This window comes from Chionomys nivalis, chromosome 19, assembly GCF_950005125.1.
Source record: "Chionomys nivalis chromosome 19, mChiNiv1.1, whole genome shotgun sequence".
NCBI classification, from domain to species: domain Eukaryota; kingdom Metazoa; phylum Chordata; class Mammalia; order Rodentia; family Cricetidae; genus Chionomys; species Chionomys nivalis.
This window is the reverse complement of record NC_080104.1, coordinates 39,290,964-39,306,676: the sequence shown is the minus strand read 5'-3', so window position 1 is coordinate 39,306,676 and position 15,713 is coordinate 39,290,964. Positions and strand designations below refer to the sequence as shown.

The 15,713-nt window shown below is 41.2% G+C and overlaps 1 protein-coding gene and 1 non-coding gene across 2 annotated transcripts in view; one reads left to right on the top strand and one right to left on the bottom strand.

The window, feature by feature from the left end:
- The window catches only part of Gcc2 (GRIP and coiled-coil domain containing 2), a 41,532-nt gene extending 26,485 nt beyond the window's left edge, over positions 1-15,047 (bottom strand). The window contains exons 1-6 of the mRNA XM_057751037.1: positions 14,942-15,047; positions 14,636-14,689; positions 13,549-13,633; positions 12,089-12,156; positions 4,530-4,634; positions 600-3,044 (exon numbers count right to left, since the gene is read on the bottom strand). Coding sequence (XP_057607020.1) covers positions 600-3,044; positions 4,530-4,634; positions 12,089-12,156; positions 13,549-13,633; positions 14,636-14,689; positions 14,942-14,947 — 2,763 coding nt within the window. The 5' untranslated portion in view covers positions 14,948-15,047. The remainder of the gene's footprint in view (positions 1-599; positions 3,045-4,529; positions 4,635-12,088; positions 12,157-13,548; positions 13,634-14,635; positions 14,690-14,941) is intronic.
- LOC130862470 (U6 spliceosomal RNA) lies at positions 9,934-10,040 on the top strand. The gene has a single exon (XR_009055644.1). It is a non-coding gene; the product is annotated as a U6 spliceosomal RNA (small nuclear RNA).
- Positions 15,048-15,713: the final 666 nt, after the last annotated feature.

Below are 15,713 nucleotides of genomic sequence, written 5' to 3'. Positions count from 1 at the left end.
TATATGGCCTTTGCTAAAATAATACCAAAGTCAAGATGTATAATCTGACACATGCCAAATACATATGTAATAAAGAAATGACTACAAAGTCATCGCTTATCATAAACTCACAATTTCTAAGAGAACTTGAAATGTTTAGCTGAAATCAATACCCCTATAGCTCATTTTCTTGATCAAAAATTCTTTAAAAAGAGCCGGGCGGTGGTGGCGCACGCCTTTAATCCCAGCACTCGGGAGGCAGAGGCAGGCGGATCTCTGTGAGTTCGAGACCAGCCTGGTCTACAGAGCTAGTTCCAGGATAGGCTCCAAAGCCACAGAGAAACCCTGTCTCGAAAAACCAAAAAAAAAAAAAAGAAAAACACTGTCTGTGTCCTAAGGGCAATTCTGACATTTTGTAGATCAGTCTTTTGATCACTAGTCACATGTGACTGAGATATACCACACCAGAGGGCTTAATTCACTTGCCAGAACTGTCACCTGAGATTAAATGCTAAAACTTTCTGATTTCAGACTGTAAGAATGTTAATGCATATATTTTCTACAACCTGTGACCAGAGCTAAGAATTTATTCAAATCAATAAAACTCAAAATAGTGGTACCTTCAGCAGTATCAACTCTGCTCTCACGTCTTGCAGTTGAGATTCTCTTTGCTCAAGCAATAGCTTCAGGTTTTCCTGTTCTATTACAGGAGGCTTTTCATTATGGACTTCATTTTTGCTGTGTAATGTCTGAGATAATTCTTCAACTTGAGCTATAAGACTCTGATTTTCAAGGCTCGTTTTTTCATTAGCATTCTTCATTTCTAAAAGATCAAGTTGCAGGGCCTCTTTTGTTGATGTGACTTCTTCTAATTCTTTCCTTAAGAGAATTTTCTCCTGCTCAGAGTCTCTAAGCAAAGCCCTAAGTTCTTCGCACTGAGCTGCACTCTCTTCTTGAAGGCACTTAATCTTTCCTTCTAATTCTAACACTCGCTCATCGTACCCAGAGACCAAGTCATGTCTTTCTTCCTTTATTTTTGCTAAGGATTCACCCAGAGCTTGTAGAACTTTTACAACATCTTCCTCTTCGTTCTCTTCTAAAATGTTTGGCCCCATTTGTTTAAGGTAGTCAGATAACTGAGTTTTGACAAATGACTTCTGAACTTGTTCATTTTCAAATACTTTATTTAAGTTATCTCGTTCTTCAACCATTAACTGGAGTTTCTCTTCTAATTCAGCAACATGCTCTTTAATGGCAAAATCTTTTTGAGACTGAAGAGTTTCCAAATCTTTACTCAACTGGACCTTTTCAGAATGTAGTCTATTATTTTCCTCATAAAGAGACTTGATTTTAGATGACAATGCTTCTTGGTCTTCAGTCATAGTTTTTATTTGAGCCATAACGCTTTGGTCATTTTGACTCTTTTCTCTTAATACTGCATCGAGTTTCCCCGTTAGCTCATCTACTCTCTGTCTCAGTTCACTGTTGTGCTGGCTGGTTTGCTCTGCTTCTTCCTTGAGTTCTACGGTCAATCTCTGTTCCCTTTCCCATTTCTGATGGAGATTATCTATCTCTTCATGGCAGGTCTTCATTTTACTTACAAAATCATCTTTTTCTTCAGCAAGAGAATTTAGTTTTGCTTCTAATTCTTGTAACATGGTATCTTTTTGACCAAGACTGGCTAAGTACAGGCTATTGTCTGCCTTAAGGCTGTTTACGGTACTTTCAAGTTCAGGTACTAATTCTTGTTGAGATAATAACTTTTCATTTTCTCGTTGGAGGCGATTTACAGTTTCAAGAAGAGCATCTTTTTCATTAAAAGCCGTTCTCAGCTTCTGCTGAAGCTCATGAACATCAGATGCCTGTTGTTGCTTCATTGTTTCAAACTCTTGACTTATTTTTCCAGCAGATTCTCCAAGCTCTGTTTGTAAAATTTCCATCATCTCTCGCAAACTCTCATAATTTAGGATTGCTTCTTGCTTTTCATGTTGTAGATTTTCACACTGTTCCTTAAGACCCTGTATTTCAAACATTAATGCTAATTTTTCTTTTTCTGAACCTGACATAAATGTCTCACTGAGTTCAGAGACTTCCTTCTGATGGAGTTCCTGAAGACGCTGTACTTCTTTATTATGATGTTCCACAGCACAGCAAAGCTGTCTGTTTAAATCTTCTTGCTCACACTTTAATTTTTCTACTACATAGCCCTGTTCTTCTTTAGCCAGCAACAGTTCATTAATTTTAAACTCCAAGTCTTCTCGTTCATGGAAAAACTCATCTTTTGTATGTTGGGCCTCCATTTCAAGTTTTAACTTGAGATTATTCATATAAGTCACCTCATCTTTTAAGATACTATGTTGAGATTCCAGTTCTCTTAAAGACTCTTCCAACTGTCTGACTTTATCATATACTGTCTGTTCTGCAAAAGGATCTTCTTGTAAGGGCACAGAGCAATTTTGGTTCTCCTGGCTTGCATCTGAGGTGCCATCATTTACGCTCTCCAATTCTCGTTGGTATTTCTCCTGATTGCTCTCAGTTCCCTCACACTGCTGCTCTCTGCTATCTTTTAGCCTGTTTATTTCCGCTTCATGTTCTTTGGTTGATGCTTCCATTTGAGACATCAGCTCATTAACTTCCTCTTTGTGTGCAGCTCTCAGCTGCACAATCTCTTCTCGAAAAGTATTAATATCTTTTTGGTAGTGCTGAGTGTTCTCCTCAATGACTTTTTGGAGATGAATAATCTCTTGCTTCTTTTCATCAATGGTAGCTCCTAACTGCTTTTGTAGACAGAAAATCTGCTCCTCAAATCCTGCTGTAAGGTTCTGAATCTCTTCCTGCAGTTGTTTAACATTATCTTCAGAGTCACTCTGAGATTTGAGCTGCTCTAAAAGCTCTAACTGTTTATTTACTGCTTCCTCCAGTTCTTTTTGTAAGCTGGCTTTGTCTTTGCTGTGCTCTGAGTGCACTACTGTCAATTCATTCTTTAGACTTTCTATTTCATTTACATTGTTTCTATGTGACTGCTCAAACTCTTTGTGTGTATCTTCCAGCTTAGTTATCGAATCCTATTACAAAAAATAAGCACAAATAAGTCATCAAAGATGAAAGAAATATCTGTCTTCATAAAAGAGTTAACTAGATGGGAAAAGAGATGAACAGAATATACCTAGAGAAATATGATACTGAGATTTCAAGAATTTTGTTTAGGGTTTGCCTTGCTTAAGTAGAACTACTATCATCAACATAAAATCTATTACTTAAAGTAATAACTAACAACTAGGAAACCTCTGTACTTGACTATCTTTTTAAAGGTAATACATTATGTAAGTTAAAAGACTTCAATTTAAAACTTCTGACCAGATTAATAAGAGACATTTTAGAGAAAATAAGTTTAAACTTTACAAACAAGAAAGTAAAAATGTGCTATTAAATATTCTAAAACTAAACAGATAATAGTATTTAGAGTTGTGAAAAACTCAAAATCTTAATTAAGACTTTTATTAAAGCATGGCATGGCTATAAGAAATATTAAATGGTGGAAAAAGTAAAATGTTAATCTATCTCTGTATAACTGCATGCTTTTAATGTTGTTAGTTGGACTGGGACTTGAATTCAGGGCCTCAACATACAGGCAAAACCTCTACTACTAGGCTATATCCCTACACCTCATTTCATTTTTTGACACAGGGTCTTTATTTTCGTTTGCTTGTTTTTCAAGACAGGGTTTCTCTGTAGCTTTGGAGCCTGTCCTTGAATTCCCTCTGTAGACCAGGCTGGCCTCTAACTCACAGAGATCTGCTTTTCTCTGCCTCCCGAGTGCTGGGATTAAAGGTGTGCACCACCACCGCCTGGCCGCACAGAATCTTACAAAGCTGTTCAAGCCTTGAACTCGTACTGTAGCCCAGATTGGCCCTGTACTTGTGAACCTCATACCTTTAGCCTCCTGAGTAGCTCGCATTATTGGCCTGTGCTTTCAGAGCTAATTCTTTCATTTGTGATAAAGGGTAAGATTGGATTAGGTACACTTTAAAAACACTAACTTATTATGTGTCAATGATGTGGGTGTCCACGTGCCATGACACGTGTGTGGAGGTTATACACGTGTGTGGAGGTTATACACGTGTGTGGAGGTTATACACGTGTGTGGAGGTTATACACGTGTGTGGAGGTTATACACGTGTGTGGAGGTTATACACGTGTGTGGAGGTTATACACGTGTGTGGAGGTTATAGATAACTTGTAGGAGTCAATTTTCTCTTTCCATCATGTAGACTGAGGGCAGGTCACCAAGCTTGGAGGCAAGCACCTCTATCTGCTGAGCCATCTTGCTGGCTCATTTTATTAGAGACAATGCCTTGCTAAGTATCTCATGCTGCACTTGACCTTGACTGATGTTGTGCCTAAGTCAAGTGCTGATGTGTCCCCACGCTAGACTGGATTACATGCTTAAGATACCATTCAGCTGTAAAATTCATGAACATTTAGTTTAAGTTAACAAAAAACAAAAATAAAGACAAACAAACAGAAAAAACCCACATTAAATATCTTACCTCAAGCTCTTGCTTCATTCTCATGTTTTCCTTTTTCAGACACAGACACTGTTGTTCTGTCTCTGCTTTTTCCAGAAGAAGAGCATCCAGGCGCTCAGTGAGTACCTGTTTTTGGAATGACATGATTTGTTTGCCTGAGGCTAAAAAATATAGTGTTTTGCTCTCTGTTCCCCCAGACCCAATCTAGTCTTAACCCCAGCTGTGCAGCAGAACACCTGTGGCGGCTTTCCCTGCCCACTCCTCCTGTGCATCCCTCAGATCTTCCCCTTCTAACCTTCTTCCCCCCACCTGCTGCTCTGTCCCAGACCCCAACCCCAGCAGGCATCCCCTACCAGGGGAAGCTCTTCTCAGGGCAGCAAGTAGGCTGAGGACTGAGCTACACCTATCCTGCTTCTCCTGAGACTCCCCCTCCCCTTCCCAGCTCTGTAGCAGGAAACCTGCTGAGGTCTCCCTTTCCTCTCTGACCCAAGCCCAAAGGATTACAAAGACCTCCTCCAACCTTCTTTCCCCAACTCATACCAGTACCCTAGCCTCCAATACCAGCAGGCACTCCCTGTGAACACACCTGCTAGCAGGTTGGTAGCATTAACAGTAAAAATGGCCATCCTACCCAAAAACACTCTATAGACTCAATAAAATCCCCATCAAAATTCCAAAACAATTTTTTACAGACCTCAAAAGAACAACACTCAACTTCATATGGAAAAATAATAAAAACAGGATAGCTAATACTGAACAATAAAGGAACTGCTGGAGGTCTCACTATTCCTGATTTCACATTGTACTACAAAGCTACAGTCATGAAAGCAGCATTGTACTGGCATAAAAACAGACACACTGATCAATGGAATAGAATCGAAGATCCAGACATAAAGTCACATGCCTCTGGACACCTGGTTTTTGATAAAGAAGCCAGAAATACACACTGGAAAAAAAGAAAGCATTTCCAACAAGTGGTGCTGGTCAAACTAGATGTCTGCATGTAGAAGAATACAAATAGATCCACATCCATCACCCGGCACAAAACTCAAGTTCAAGTGGATCAAAGACCTCAACATAAAACCAGATACACTGAACCTGATAGAAAAGAAAGTGGGAAATAGTCTTGAACCCATCGACACAGGGGACAACTTCCTGAGCGGAACACGGACAGCTCAGGCACTAAGCCAACAATAAATGGAACCTTGTGAAACTGAAAAGCACCTGTAGGGCAAAGGACACATCAACAGGACAAAACAGCAGCCTACAGAATGGGAAAAGATCTTCACCAACTCCACATCCAATTGAGGACTAATATCCAAAATATATAAAGAGCTCAAGAACCTAGATATCAAGAAGACAAATAATCCGATTTAAAATGCGGTGAAGATCTAAACAGAGGAAGCTAAATGGCTGTGAAACACTTAAAGAAATATCCAACATCCTTAGCCATCAGGGAAATACAAATCAAAAGGACTCTGAGAGTCCATGTTACACCTGTCAGAATGGCTAAGATCAATAACACAAGTGACAGCTCACGCTGGCGAGGATGTGCACCAAGGGGAACGCTCCATTGCTGGTGGGAGCACAAACTTGTACAGCCGCCATGGAAATCAACATGGCAGTTCCTTAGAAAAGTGGGAACTGAGCTACCTCAAGACCCAGCTATACCCATCTTGGGCATATACCCAAAGAATGATCAATCATACCACAAGGATACTTATTAAACTATGTTCATTATGGCTTTATTCATAATACCCAGAAATTGGAAACAACCAAGATGTCCCTCAACCAAAGAATGGATAAAGAAAGCGTGGTACATTTATACAATGGAGTATTACTCAGCAGTTAAAACAAATGACATCATGAAATTTGCAGGCCAATAGATGGAACTAGAAAAAAAATCATCCTGAGATAACCCATTCAGAAAGAAAAATATGGTAAGTATTCGCTTCTAAGTGTATATTAGCCATGAAAGTAAGTAAGAACCAAGCTAAAATCTGTAGACACAGATAGGTTAGGTAAAGAGAAGGCTCTAAAGGAAACACATGGATCTCCCAGGTGGGGGGATAGAATAGATTTTACAGGCAGACTAGGTGCAGGTGGGGACAGGAGCAGACAGGAGCCCCATGGGGGCTGGGGGGCTAGGTTAGGAGGGGGAGTTGGGGTGGGGTGAGTGTAGGGAGACAGCTGCAATTCCAGGGTATATGGGGGATGGTGTGGAATCGTAGTACAGAAGAAACTTCTTGTAATTTATGAAGGTGATCCCATGAGGACTCCTAGTAATGGGGATATGAAAGCTCAAGTGGACATCTCTTGAAGCCAGGGTGGGGCTGGATTTGTTCAAATGAATTGTTAGCCAAGGGGTCCCACGGAAATCCCCAAACAACCAGCTATTGCTAAGACAAAGAGTTGTTCTCCACAAACTGACAGTGGGCCCCACTGCCGCTAACAAAACCCATACAACTCACTGAACATGGAGAAGTCAAGCTGGTATCTACATAATGTCTCCCCTACATCAGGAAGGTACTCTGCAAGCTAGGGAAAGAGAAGCCTGGACACCAACTCAGTCACAAAACCTTTGACCTACAATCTGTGATCCCTACAAAGTATGCTAGGGTGATTGATGGTGGACAGAACTTGTGGTAGTAACCAACTGATGTCTGATTTGACTTAAGGCCCACTCTGCAGGCAGGAAACCACATTCAACACTTCTTGGGTAAGCAAAAACCAGAGACTAGATACCTAGGATAAAACCAAACACTACTGGTTTAAAAAAAAAAAAACAATAAAATGGTTCCTAATGATATTCTGCTATACTTCATAGATCACTGCCTTAACCAGTCATCATCAAAGAGGCTTCCAGCAGCAGCAGATGGGAACAGATACAGAGACCCAGAGTCAGTCATTATGCAGAGAAAGAGTCTAACTGGTAGGTTTCCTTTAAGTCCCTCCCCTCAGAGCTCAGGGAGTCCTGTGGAGGAGGCAGAAAGACTGGAAGAGCCGGAGGGGATGGAGGACACCAGGAGAACACAGTCCTCTGAATCAAGTAGGCAAGGTGCATGAGCACATGGAGACTGAACGGGTCCGCACCAGTCCTTTGAGGATATGCTATAGCTACTGACTTAGTACTGCTATGGGACTCCTGACTCTGACTACAGGTGGGTCTCTGACTCGGGATTCCTTCCCTCCTGCTGGGTTGCTGTTTCCAACTATGAGAAGATTGCTTTTGCTTTCTCTTACTATATATTTTTTTTAATATTTATTTATTTAGTATACAATATTCTGTCTGTGTGTATGCCTGAAGGCCAGAAGAGGGTGCCAGACCTCTTTACAGATGGTTGTGAGCCACCATGTGGTTGCTGGGAATTGAACTTAGAACCTTTGGAAGAGCAGGCAATGCTCTTAACCACTGAGCCATCTCTCCAGTCCCCTCTTACTATATTTTTATTTTGTCGCATTTGGTTGTTACTTCTTGAAGCCTATTCTTTCCTATGAAAGACAGAAAGGGAGTGGATCTAGAGGGGAGGGAGGGTGTGAGTGGGAACTGGGAGGATTAGAGGGAGAGGAAATTATTGTATGAGAAAAGGATCTATTTTCAATAAAAGAAAAACAACAAAAATGGAAACAAGCCTTGATCCTCTACAACTGTGACAAATCAATCTATGGTTTATAAACAACAGCAGCAACAACAGAATAATGTCTGGATCACATGTATAATTATCTCCCTACCCTTTCCAAGCTATGTTAAATGGAAACGTAAGATTCAAAAAGGTAGAAACATTAAAACAAAGGAAAAAAGATGCCAGGGACCTAAGACTTTTCAACAGACTTTTGGAAAACAAAGTGATGGAAGATAAACTAAGAGCGACAACACTCTAACAGGGCTTATGTAGGGAGGCGTATATTAGAAACCTGCAGTCTTGAGACAGGAGATCGCAGAAACTGCCACACTAGGGGCTAACGGCGCAGCTCAGTAGCTGAGCTCTGTTGCCTACCGTGAGTGGGGCCTGGGTTTCATTTCCAGCATTGTGGAGACAAACAAACAAGCAAAACATCTAACAAATTAGGAGTAACAGGTAGTATCAAGGGAAGTGTAATGTGTGGGTCTTAATGATTGAGAATTGGAGGCTATGCAGGCTCAGGGATTAAGAGGACACAATGTTCTTGCACAGGACCTGAGTTAGGCACCCTAGCTCTCCTGTGGAGACGTTCACAACCACCCAAAACTCCAGCTCTAGAGGACCTAACACACTCATTTGGCCTGTCTGGGCACTTGCATTCACACACACACACACACACACACACACACACACACACACACACACACACATACATGCTACACATAATTTTAAAAAATCTTTAAAAACATTGAGGATTAGACAGCACATTGTGGTTCCTACTATAGACCAGTGATTCTCAACGTTCCTAATGCCGTGACCCTTTAAAACAGTTCCTCATGTTGTAGTGACCCACAACCATAAAACTGTTTCTGTTGCTATTTCACAACTGTAATTTTGCTGTTATGAATCTTAATGTAAATATCTGATATGCAAGATATCTGATATTCAAACCTTCTGAAAGGGTCCTTCAACTTCCAAAGGGGCTGAGACCCACCCACAGGTTGAAAACTACTGCTATAGCGACACACCCTGTCTCAAACAAATAGGAGACTGGCCAACAGTCTGCAGAGTGCATAGGTGAAAGAACAGGCAGGAAATAATCTTGTTTTTCCTCTTAAAAGACAGACTGGCCGGGCGGTGGTGGCACACGCCTTTAATTCCAGCACTCAGGAGGCAGAGGCAGGCGGATCTCTGTGAGTTCGAGGCCAGCCTGGTCTACAAAGGGAGTTCCAGGACAGGCTCCAAAGCTACAGAGAAACCCTGTCTCGAAAAACCAAAAAAAAAGACAGACTGACACACAGGTATGATGGCAGAGGTCCCTAATCCCAGCCCTTGCTATGCATAGGCAGGTAGATTTCTGAGTTTGAGACCAGCCTGATGTACAGAGTGAGTGCCAGGTCAGCCAGATTTATTTTCTTTAGAAAATCTCTGGGATGGCAAATCAATGAAATGGAAACCAGATCAACAAGTCAAGTCAGTTCTTCAAGACAGGGTTTCTCTGTAGCTTTGGAGCCTGTCCTGGAACTAGCTCTGTAGACCAGGCTAGCCTCGAACTCACAGAGATCCGCCTGCCTCTGCCTCCCGAGTGCTGGAATGGATAAAAATTCCTAGAAAAACACAGCTTTACTTACTCAAGAAACGTTATGAAACAGAATACTGCTTATTAATGAAAACTGTAGACTAATGAAAATAGAAGGCATGAACATAAGGTAAGTTTTCAAGGAACAGAGAATTATCTCAGTTTCACGTGAACTTGTCCAGACAAAAAGCAAAAAATAACTTCTAAGATAGTCTACAAAATCGTGCTCGCTTTGGCAGCACGTATACTAAAACTGGAGCGATACAGGGAAGGTTGGCACCGCCACTGCGCAAGGATGACACACAAATTCGTGAAGCATTAAAAAAAAAAAAGATAGACTACAAAATCAGCATAATGCAAAACCAACTGAAGTAATTTACGGAAAGAGCAAATTAAAGTTCCATTTTACTACAAATCCTTATGCTTCTTATCAGGATTACATCTACTTTGGAAACTGACAGGAATATCTCTTGAGGCAGGAGCTCAAGGCTGGCCTAGGCAAAAGGTGAGCTCCCATTCAGCACATATCCCCTCCAATACATATAAGAAAAGGACTGTAATTGCCAAACAAATTTTAATATTGTAATGAAAAAATAAAAGCAAAGTTATTTCTAGATAAATTGAATCATAGCTTATGAAAGACCTAAGAAATAAATATTTAAAAAAGGAAAATCTTTTACAGATTTTATGAGCATTTACAGAACAAACAAACAGGACCTATAGGTAATTAGGACCTACTAAGAATGTCATAGAAGTAGCTACATATAAGATTAAAGATAAAGATTTACATATGTAAAGCAGTTCTATTTTAGATAGTTGCAGCAAGCATTTAAAAAACATAAATCAAGAGACCCAGCTCTCTCTTTGCACTGATTCCTCAGCCTTTCCTTCTAACCCATCTCCATTCCTTTGTGTCAGCTGCCAATCCCCAGAAAAACTTTGTATCAGGGACCCAGTGGCCACACTAGGCTGTGAATCAGGGAGTTGTTTCTCATTATTCTTCCGGTCTTCCATTACCCTCTGTCAAGACTTACTTAATTCTGAGTACTGTAGCAGTCTGCTTGTAGAAGCCCTGCCTACGACCCCAACTCCATGAACTGGGGACTGTACCTCTTGGTGGGGACCCAGGGTCCCACTAACCCTTTTATCTCCGTCTCTCCAGACACCTTCGTACTCTCTACCAGACACCAGAGCTACCACACTTGCCTAGGATCCAGAGACAGCAACAGCAACCAAAGAATGGAACACCCACCCAACAAAGACAAGACTAGATATCAACACCAAGAAATACCTCAAACATCACTTGAATGAAATAATAAAAACAGTTCAAGACATGAAAGTAGAAATAGAATCACTAGAAGAAAACCCAAACTGAAATAAAACTGGAAATAAAAATTTTAAGATGTCAAGCAAAACCCTCAGAATTAAGCCTTACTGGCGTACAAAAGGAGCTGTTAATCCAGTAAGGAAGTTTGACTAAGCAACCTAGCAAACAGGTGTGTAGCATAAGGAAGCAGTGCCGGCATTTACAGGATCACTGTCAAAGTCCGGTTTCAGAACTGCAACAGACCAAGAAGACAGCCAGAGCGATTCCTTGCAGGAGACAGAAGGCTTCAGGACGCAGGTGTGCCATGTGAATGTAAAGGGACACACTGAAGCTACATCCTGGAGCAGCGACAGGAGAAAGGAAACAGGAAACAACTCTAAGAGTTAAATGGTGCCAAATCTGGTGATGACACCGACCCACCAAGACATGGGGATCTGGCAAGCTGAGATTACAAGTGAAATGTTTCAAGATTTCCCTCCACCCGACACACACACACACACACACTGCAGGCATCTGGAAGGGCAGCTATTAAATCTGGGTCAGTAGTTATTACTCAGTGGAATGGATCTATTTGCACATCCTTGAAGTGCTACACCTGGCCAAATTTCCTGAGGAGGTCAGAGCAGGAAGTAATACACGTAGTGAAGGAGGGCTATTGACTTTTTGACTGAAATGAGTCAACAGCCCTCTCTACCCCTCTCCCCTTCATCATGAGTTAAAGAACTAAAAAGCTAAACCAAGGTCAACAAAGAAGTGAATGAACAAAAAGGAAGCTGTTTCTGGCAGGCAGACAATCCTTAGGAGCCTTCACCTCCCTACCCCTCTTGTGGTTTTTTGTTTGTTGCTGTTGTTTTTGTTTTGTTTTTCGTTACAGGGTTTCTCTATAGCTTTGGGGCCCATCCTGGAACTCCCTCTGTAGACCAGGCTGGCTTTGAACTCACAGAGATCTTCCTGCCTCTGCCTCCTGAGTGCTGGGATTAAAGGTGTCCTCAAGGAACTTTTTATCTATTACTAGACATTTTCTATAAGCAATCAAAAACTGTTTTATTACCTTAATAATATCATCAGTTCCTCCATCAACAGGTTTTGACTTGAGTTCTTCAATTTCTTTGTCTAATTCTAAATAAAAAAAAGATTTAAAAAATTAACAAAACAGTTACTACTAAACTGATAATGATATTCTAAGAAGAATCCCAAGCCTATAATTAGAATATATTTAAGAAGTCAGCCGGGCACACGCCTCTAATCCCAGCACTCGGGAGGCAGAGGCAGGAGGATCTCTGTGAGTTGGAGACCAGCCTGGTCTACAAGAGCTAGTTCCAGGACAGGCTCCAAAACCACAGAGAAACCCTGTCTCGAAAAAGCAAAAAAAAAAAAAAAAAAAAAAAAAAGGAAGTCAATACTTGGAGGATTATTAACTCTATCCAAATAACAGTATTGCTTTCTTCTTTTTCTCTCTTAATATGAAAATATTCATTTGGAAGAGTATGGTCTAAGTATCCACCACGCTTTCGTGCACATGAACGAATTTGTTTTATCTGAAACTGCATTCACTTCTTCCTTTCCTGTCTTTTCTTAATCATCCACATGTATAGGGGGTCTTGCTATGTTGTCCAGGCAGGCCTTGAAATCCTGGGCTCAACTGATACTTCTGCCTTAGCCTCTGGAGGCAGGGGACCAGGTATGTATACCACTTTGATTAACTACCTTGATAATTTTCCAGCATGTCTAGACATTCTATTATTTTTGCTATTCATATTTTTTGTATAATCTTAAAGCAAGAATTAAATCTATCAAACACATATATTGATCTGAATATTTCATTAATACACCTCTAGTTCTGGAGCTTAGGTCATCTTCTCAAATAGCTTACTTTCTTGATTACAAACTGTTTCAATTTCTAAACATAAATTTGGTCTGTTCTGGTTAGAAAATAAACCTTGGCAGTTAACAATTTTAAGTTAATGGGAATTCAAGTCACTAACTTGAATTCATACTAACAAATTAATCAGTCATACTAAAAAGGGACACTAATGTCATTTTCCTTTCGGAATTAAAAAAAATAAAGGGCATGAAATAGCAAGTCAAGCAAGTTCAGCATATGCACACACTTCAGATTCCCGCAAAAGTCTTGGGGGCTACACTTCAACATTTCAACTGAAAAACATAGTTTCGAAGAATTTACAATTAATATGAAGTGAAAAGGGTTTCATTTTACAATTAAAAACAATCCTCTCAGGCTGGAGAGATGGCTCAGTGGTTAAGAGCACCGGCTCCCCTTCCAGAGGTCCTGAGTTCAATTCCTGGCAGCCACACGGTGGCTCCCAATCATCTATAGCGAGAGCTAATGCCCTCTTCTGGCGTGCAGACATAAATGCAGATGGAGCACTCATACATAAAATAAACAAATTAAAAAAATTATAACCCTCTCTCCCCTTACTTATTCAAAGGTAACTGTAAGGCAGGGCATATTGGTGTAATGAAAAAACCCTGTAATTTCAAACTCATTACCTGTACACCTTGCTTTAGCTTTCTGTAGTAGCATCATTTGCTTCTTGGCAAACTTGATGAGATCTTCTCTAGCCAATGTTTCCAGCTGAAAGATATCATTACATTACCGACTTTTATAACCCATGCTCCCAGTATGTCCCCCAAAAGAAACCCAATGTCTGCCACTTTCAACATTCAAACCAATCATAATTTTAAAATTAACAAATAACTTCAACAACTTTAAGTGATCAGATGAATGTAAAGGCAAACAAAATCCCAGCTGGGATTAAAAGTGTGCACCACCGCCGCCTGGCGCAGCATAAAACTCTTAAAGATACCATTAAGTTCTCCAAGTGTCCAAGTGGGAGGGTTGAACCTAAAAGGTTTTAGAGCTATGAAATTCATTCTGTTGCAAGCTGAAAAGCCATCCATGTGCACATGAAAACAAACCTAACTATACTTACACGTGGATCGGGTAACACTTAGGGTTTAACTAAAATATCAAAATATCAGACTTTACTAATTCTGAAAATTACTTAATCCTTGTGCACTTAGTTTCCTCATCTGCAGAATGAGAATAACGACATAACTGTTTCAGGAAGCTTAAATGGAAGAATTGAAAGCTTAAGCAAATGCCTGGAACTCACTATGTAAACGATACATTTTGGCCAAGAAAACTACTGTCTTTCAGAATCATTGAACATTAAACATTGCACAGGGCTGTAAGAAGGACCTTATTCAATCATCGTTTGACTATGGAGTTGGAGCCAAGAGGATATAGCTTCTTGATTCTTCCCCTTATCTAATCCCCTCTTCACTGCGTCACTGTGTAAACTTTCATAAAACAGTCAATAACTACTGAAATGTCTGAAATATAGCAGGATCTCTCAGCACAGCGCTAACAAAGGGCAGGAAGTAAACAAACTGCTTGCCCATCAGGAAATTAAAAAAAGAAACAGGAAATCAATGGGTGATTATAAATTAAAATGGAAATCTCTGAAGAAAGGTGACTTCTTTTAAAGAAGAAATCCTTTTCCCATGCCCAAGTTTTCCAATTCATTACCCTTCCGCGCTCCAGGGAACCTGGCAGTAACAGGGTTCTCCTCACCTTGGATTTCCCGGTCCCGGAGGGTGCCGCAGCCACCCCATCTTGAACAGGATCCTGCAAAACAAAATCGTCACAAGAGTTCATCCCAATTCCGGGAGCAACGCGCGGCCAAATGATCTTGGGGTGAGGAAGAGCCTCCTCGGGAGCAAGAACCAGGGGCCATCGCCATGGCAAGCGCCAGACCGGGCTCTACGCCGAGCGCAGCGGCGGGGGCCGAGCCGCCGAGCGGGGACAGATGCTGGCCGTGCCCTCCCACTAACTCGAGTGGCGCAGAAGACCAGCAGGGCGGCGCGACCCCACCATTACCTCCATCGCAGCCACAGCGACCCGCGGTCAGCGCTGCCTCCACAGGAATCCGGGCTGCTGCGGTCTCCGACGCCGCCGAGTGAGGGGTCAAAGGTCGTGCTTCGGGCTACGCCTCCCTCGCGTCTCCAAGGCTACGTGGAGCGGCACTTCCGTTTCCTCCTTGGCATCCGAGAGGAAGTTCTCTGTGCGCAGGTACACTGGACGGAGCGTAGCGCGAAGAGCCTCAGAGAACCGCTCTGGGCAGAGTGATGGGTTTGAGTACACATGTTCATTTATCAGTTTCCTATTTTTTTTTTTTGTTGTTGTTGCTTTTTGAGACAGGGTTTCTCTCTGTAGCTTTGGAGCCTGTCCTGGAACTCGCTCTGTAGAACAGGCTAGACTCGAACTCACAGAGATCTGCCTGCTTCTGCTTCCCGAATGCTAGGATTAACCCGCGGGGTGTTTCCTAAATTTTTAAGATGTGGTTTATAAGTTTAAGTATCCCAATTAACAGGCATATGTGGAACAAATAGTTTATAGGGATGTAATTCTGTCAGGTTCAAAATTTGTTGGGCTGTGAATAGTAATTGGGAATAAATATCTGGATCCATTAATTTATTGGATTATTAATTGCAAAATGCTGTTATTCTGACTCTGTTCTTTTAAAAATTAATTTATTGGCTGAGATCATTCTTGTGCTTGTTAATATTGTCAATTTGAAAGGATCTAGAGTCATCTAGGAGATCAGCCTCTAGGCGTGCTTTTGAGTGATTTATTTAAATTAGATTCATTG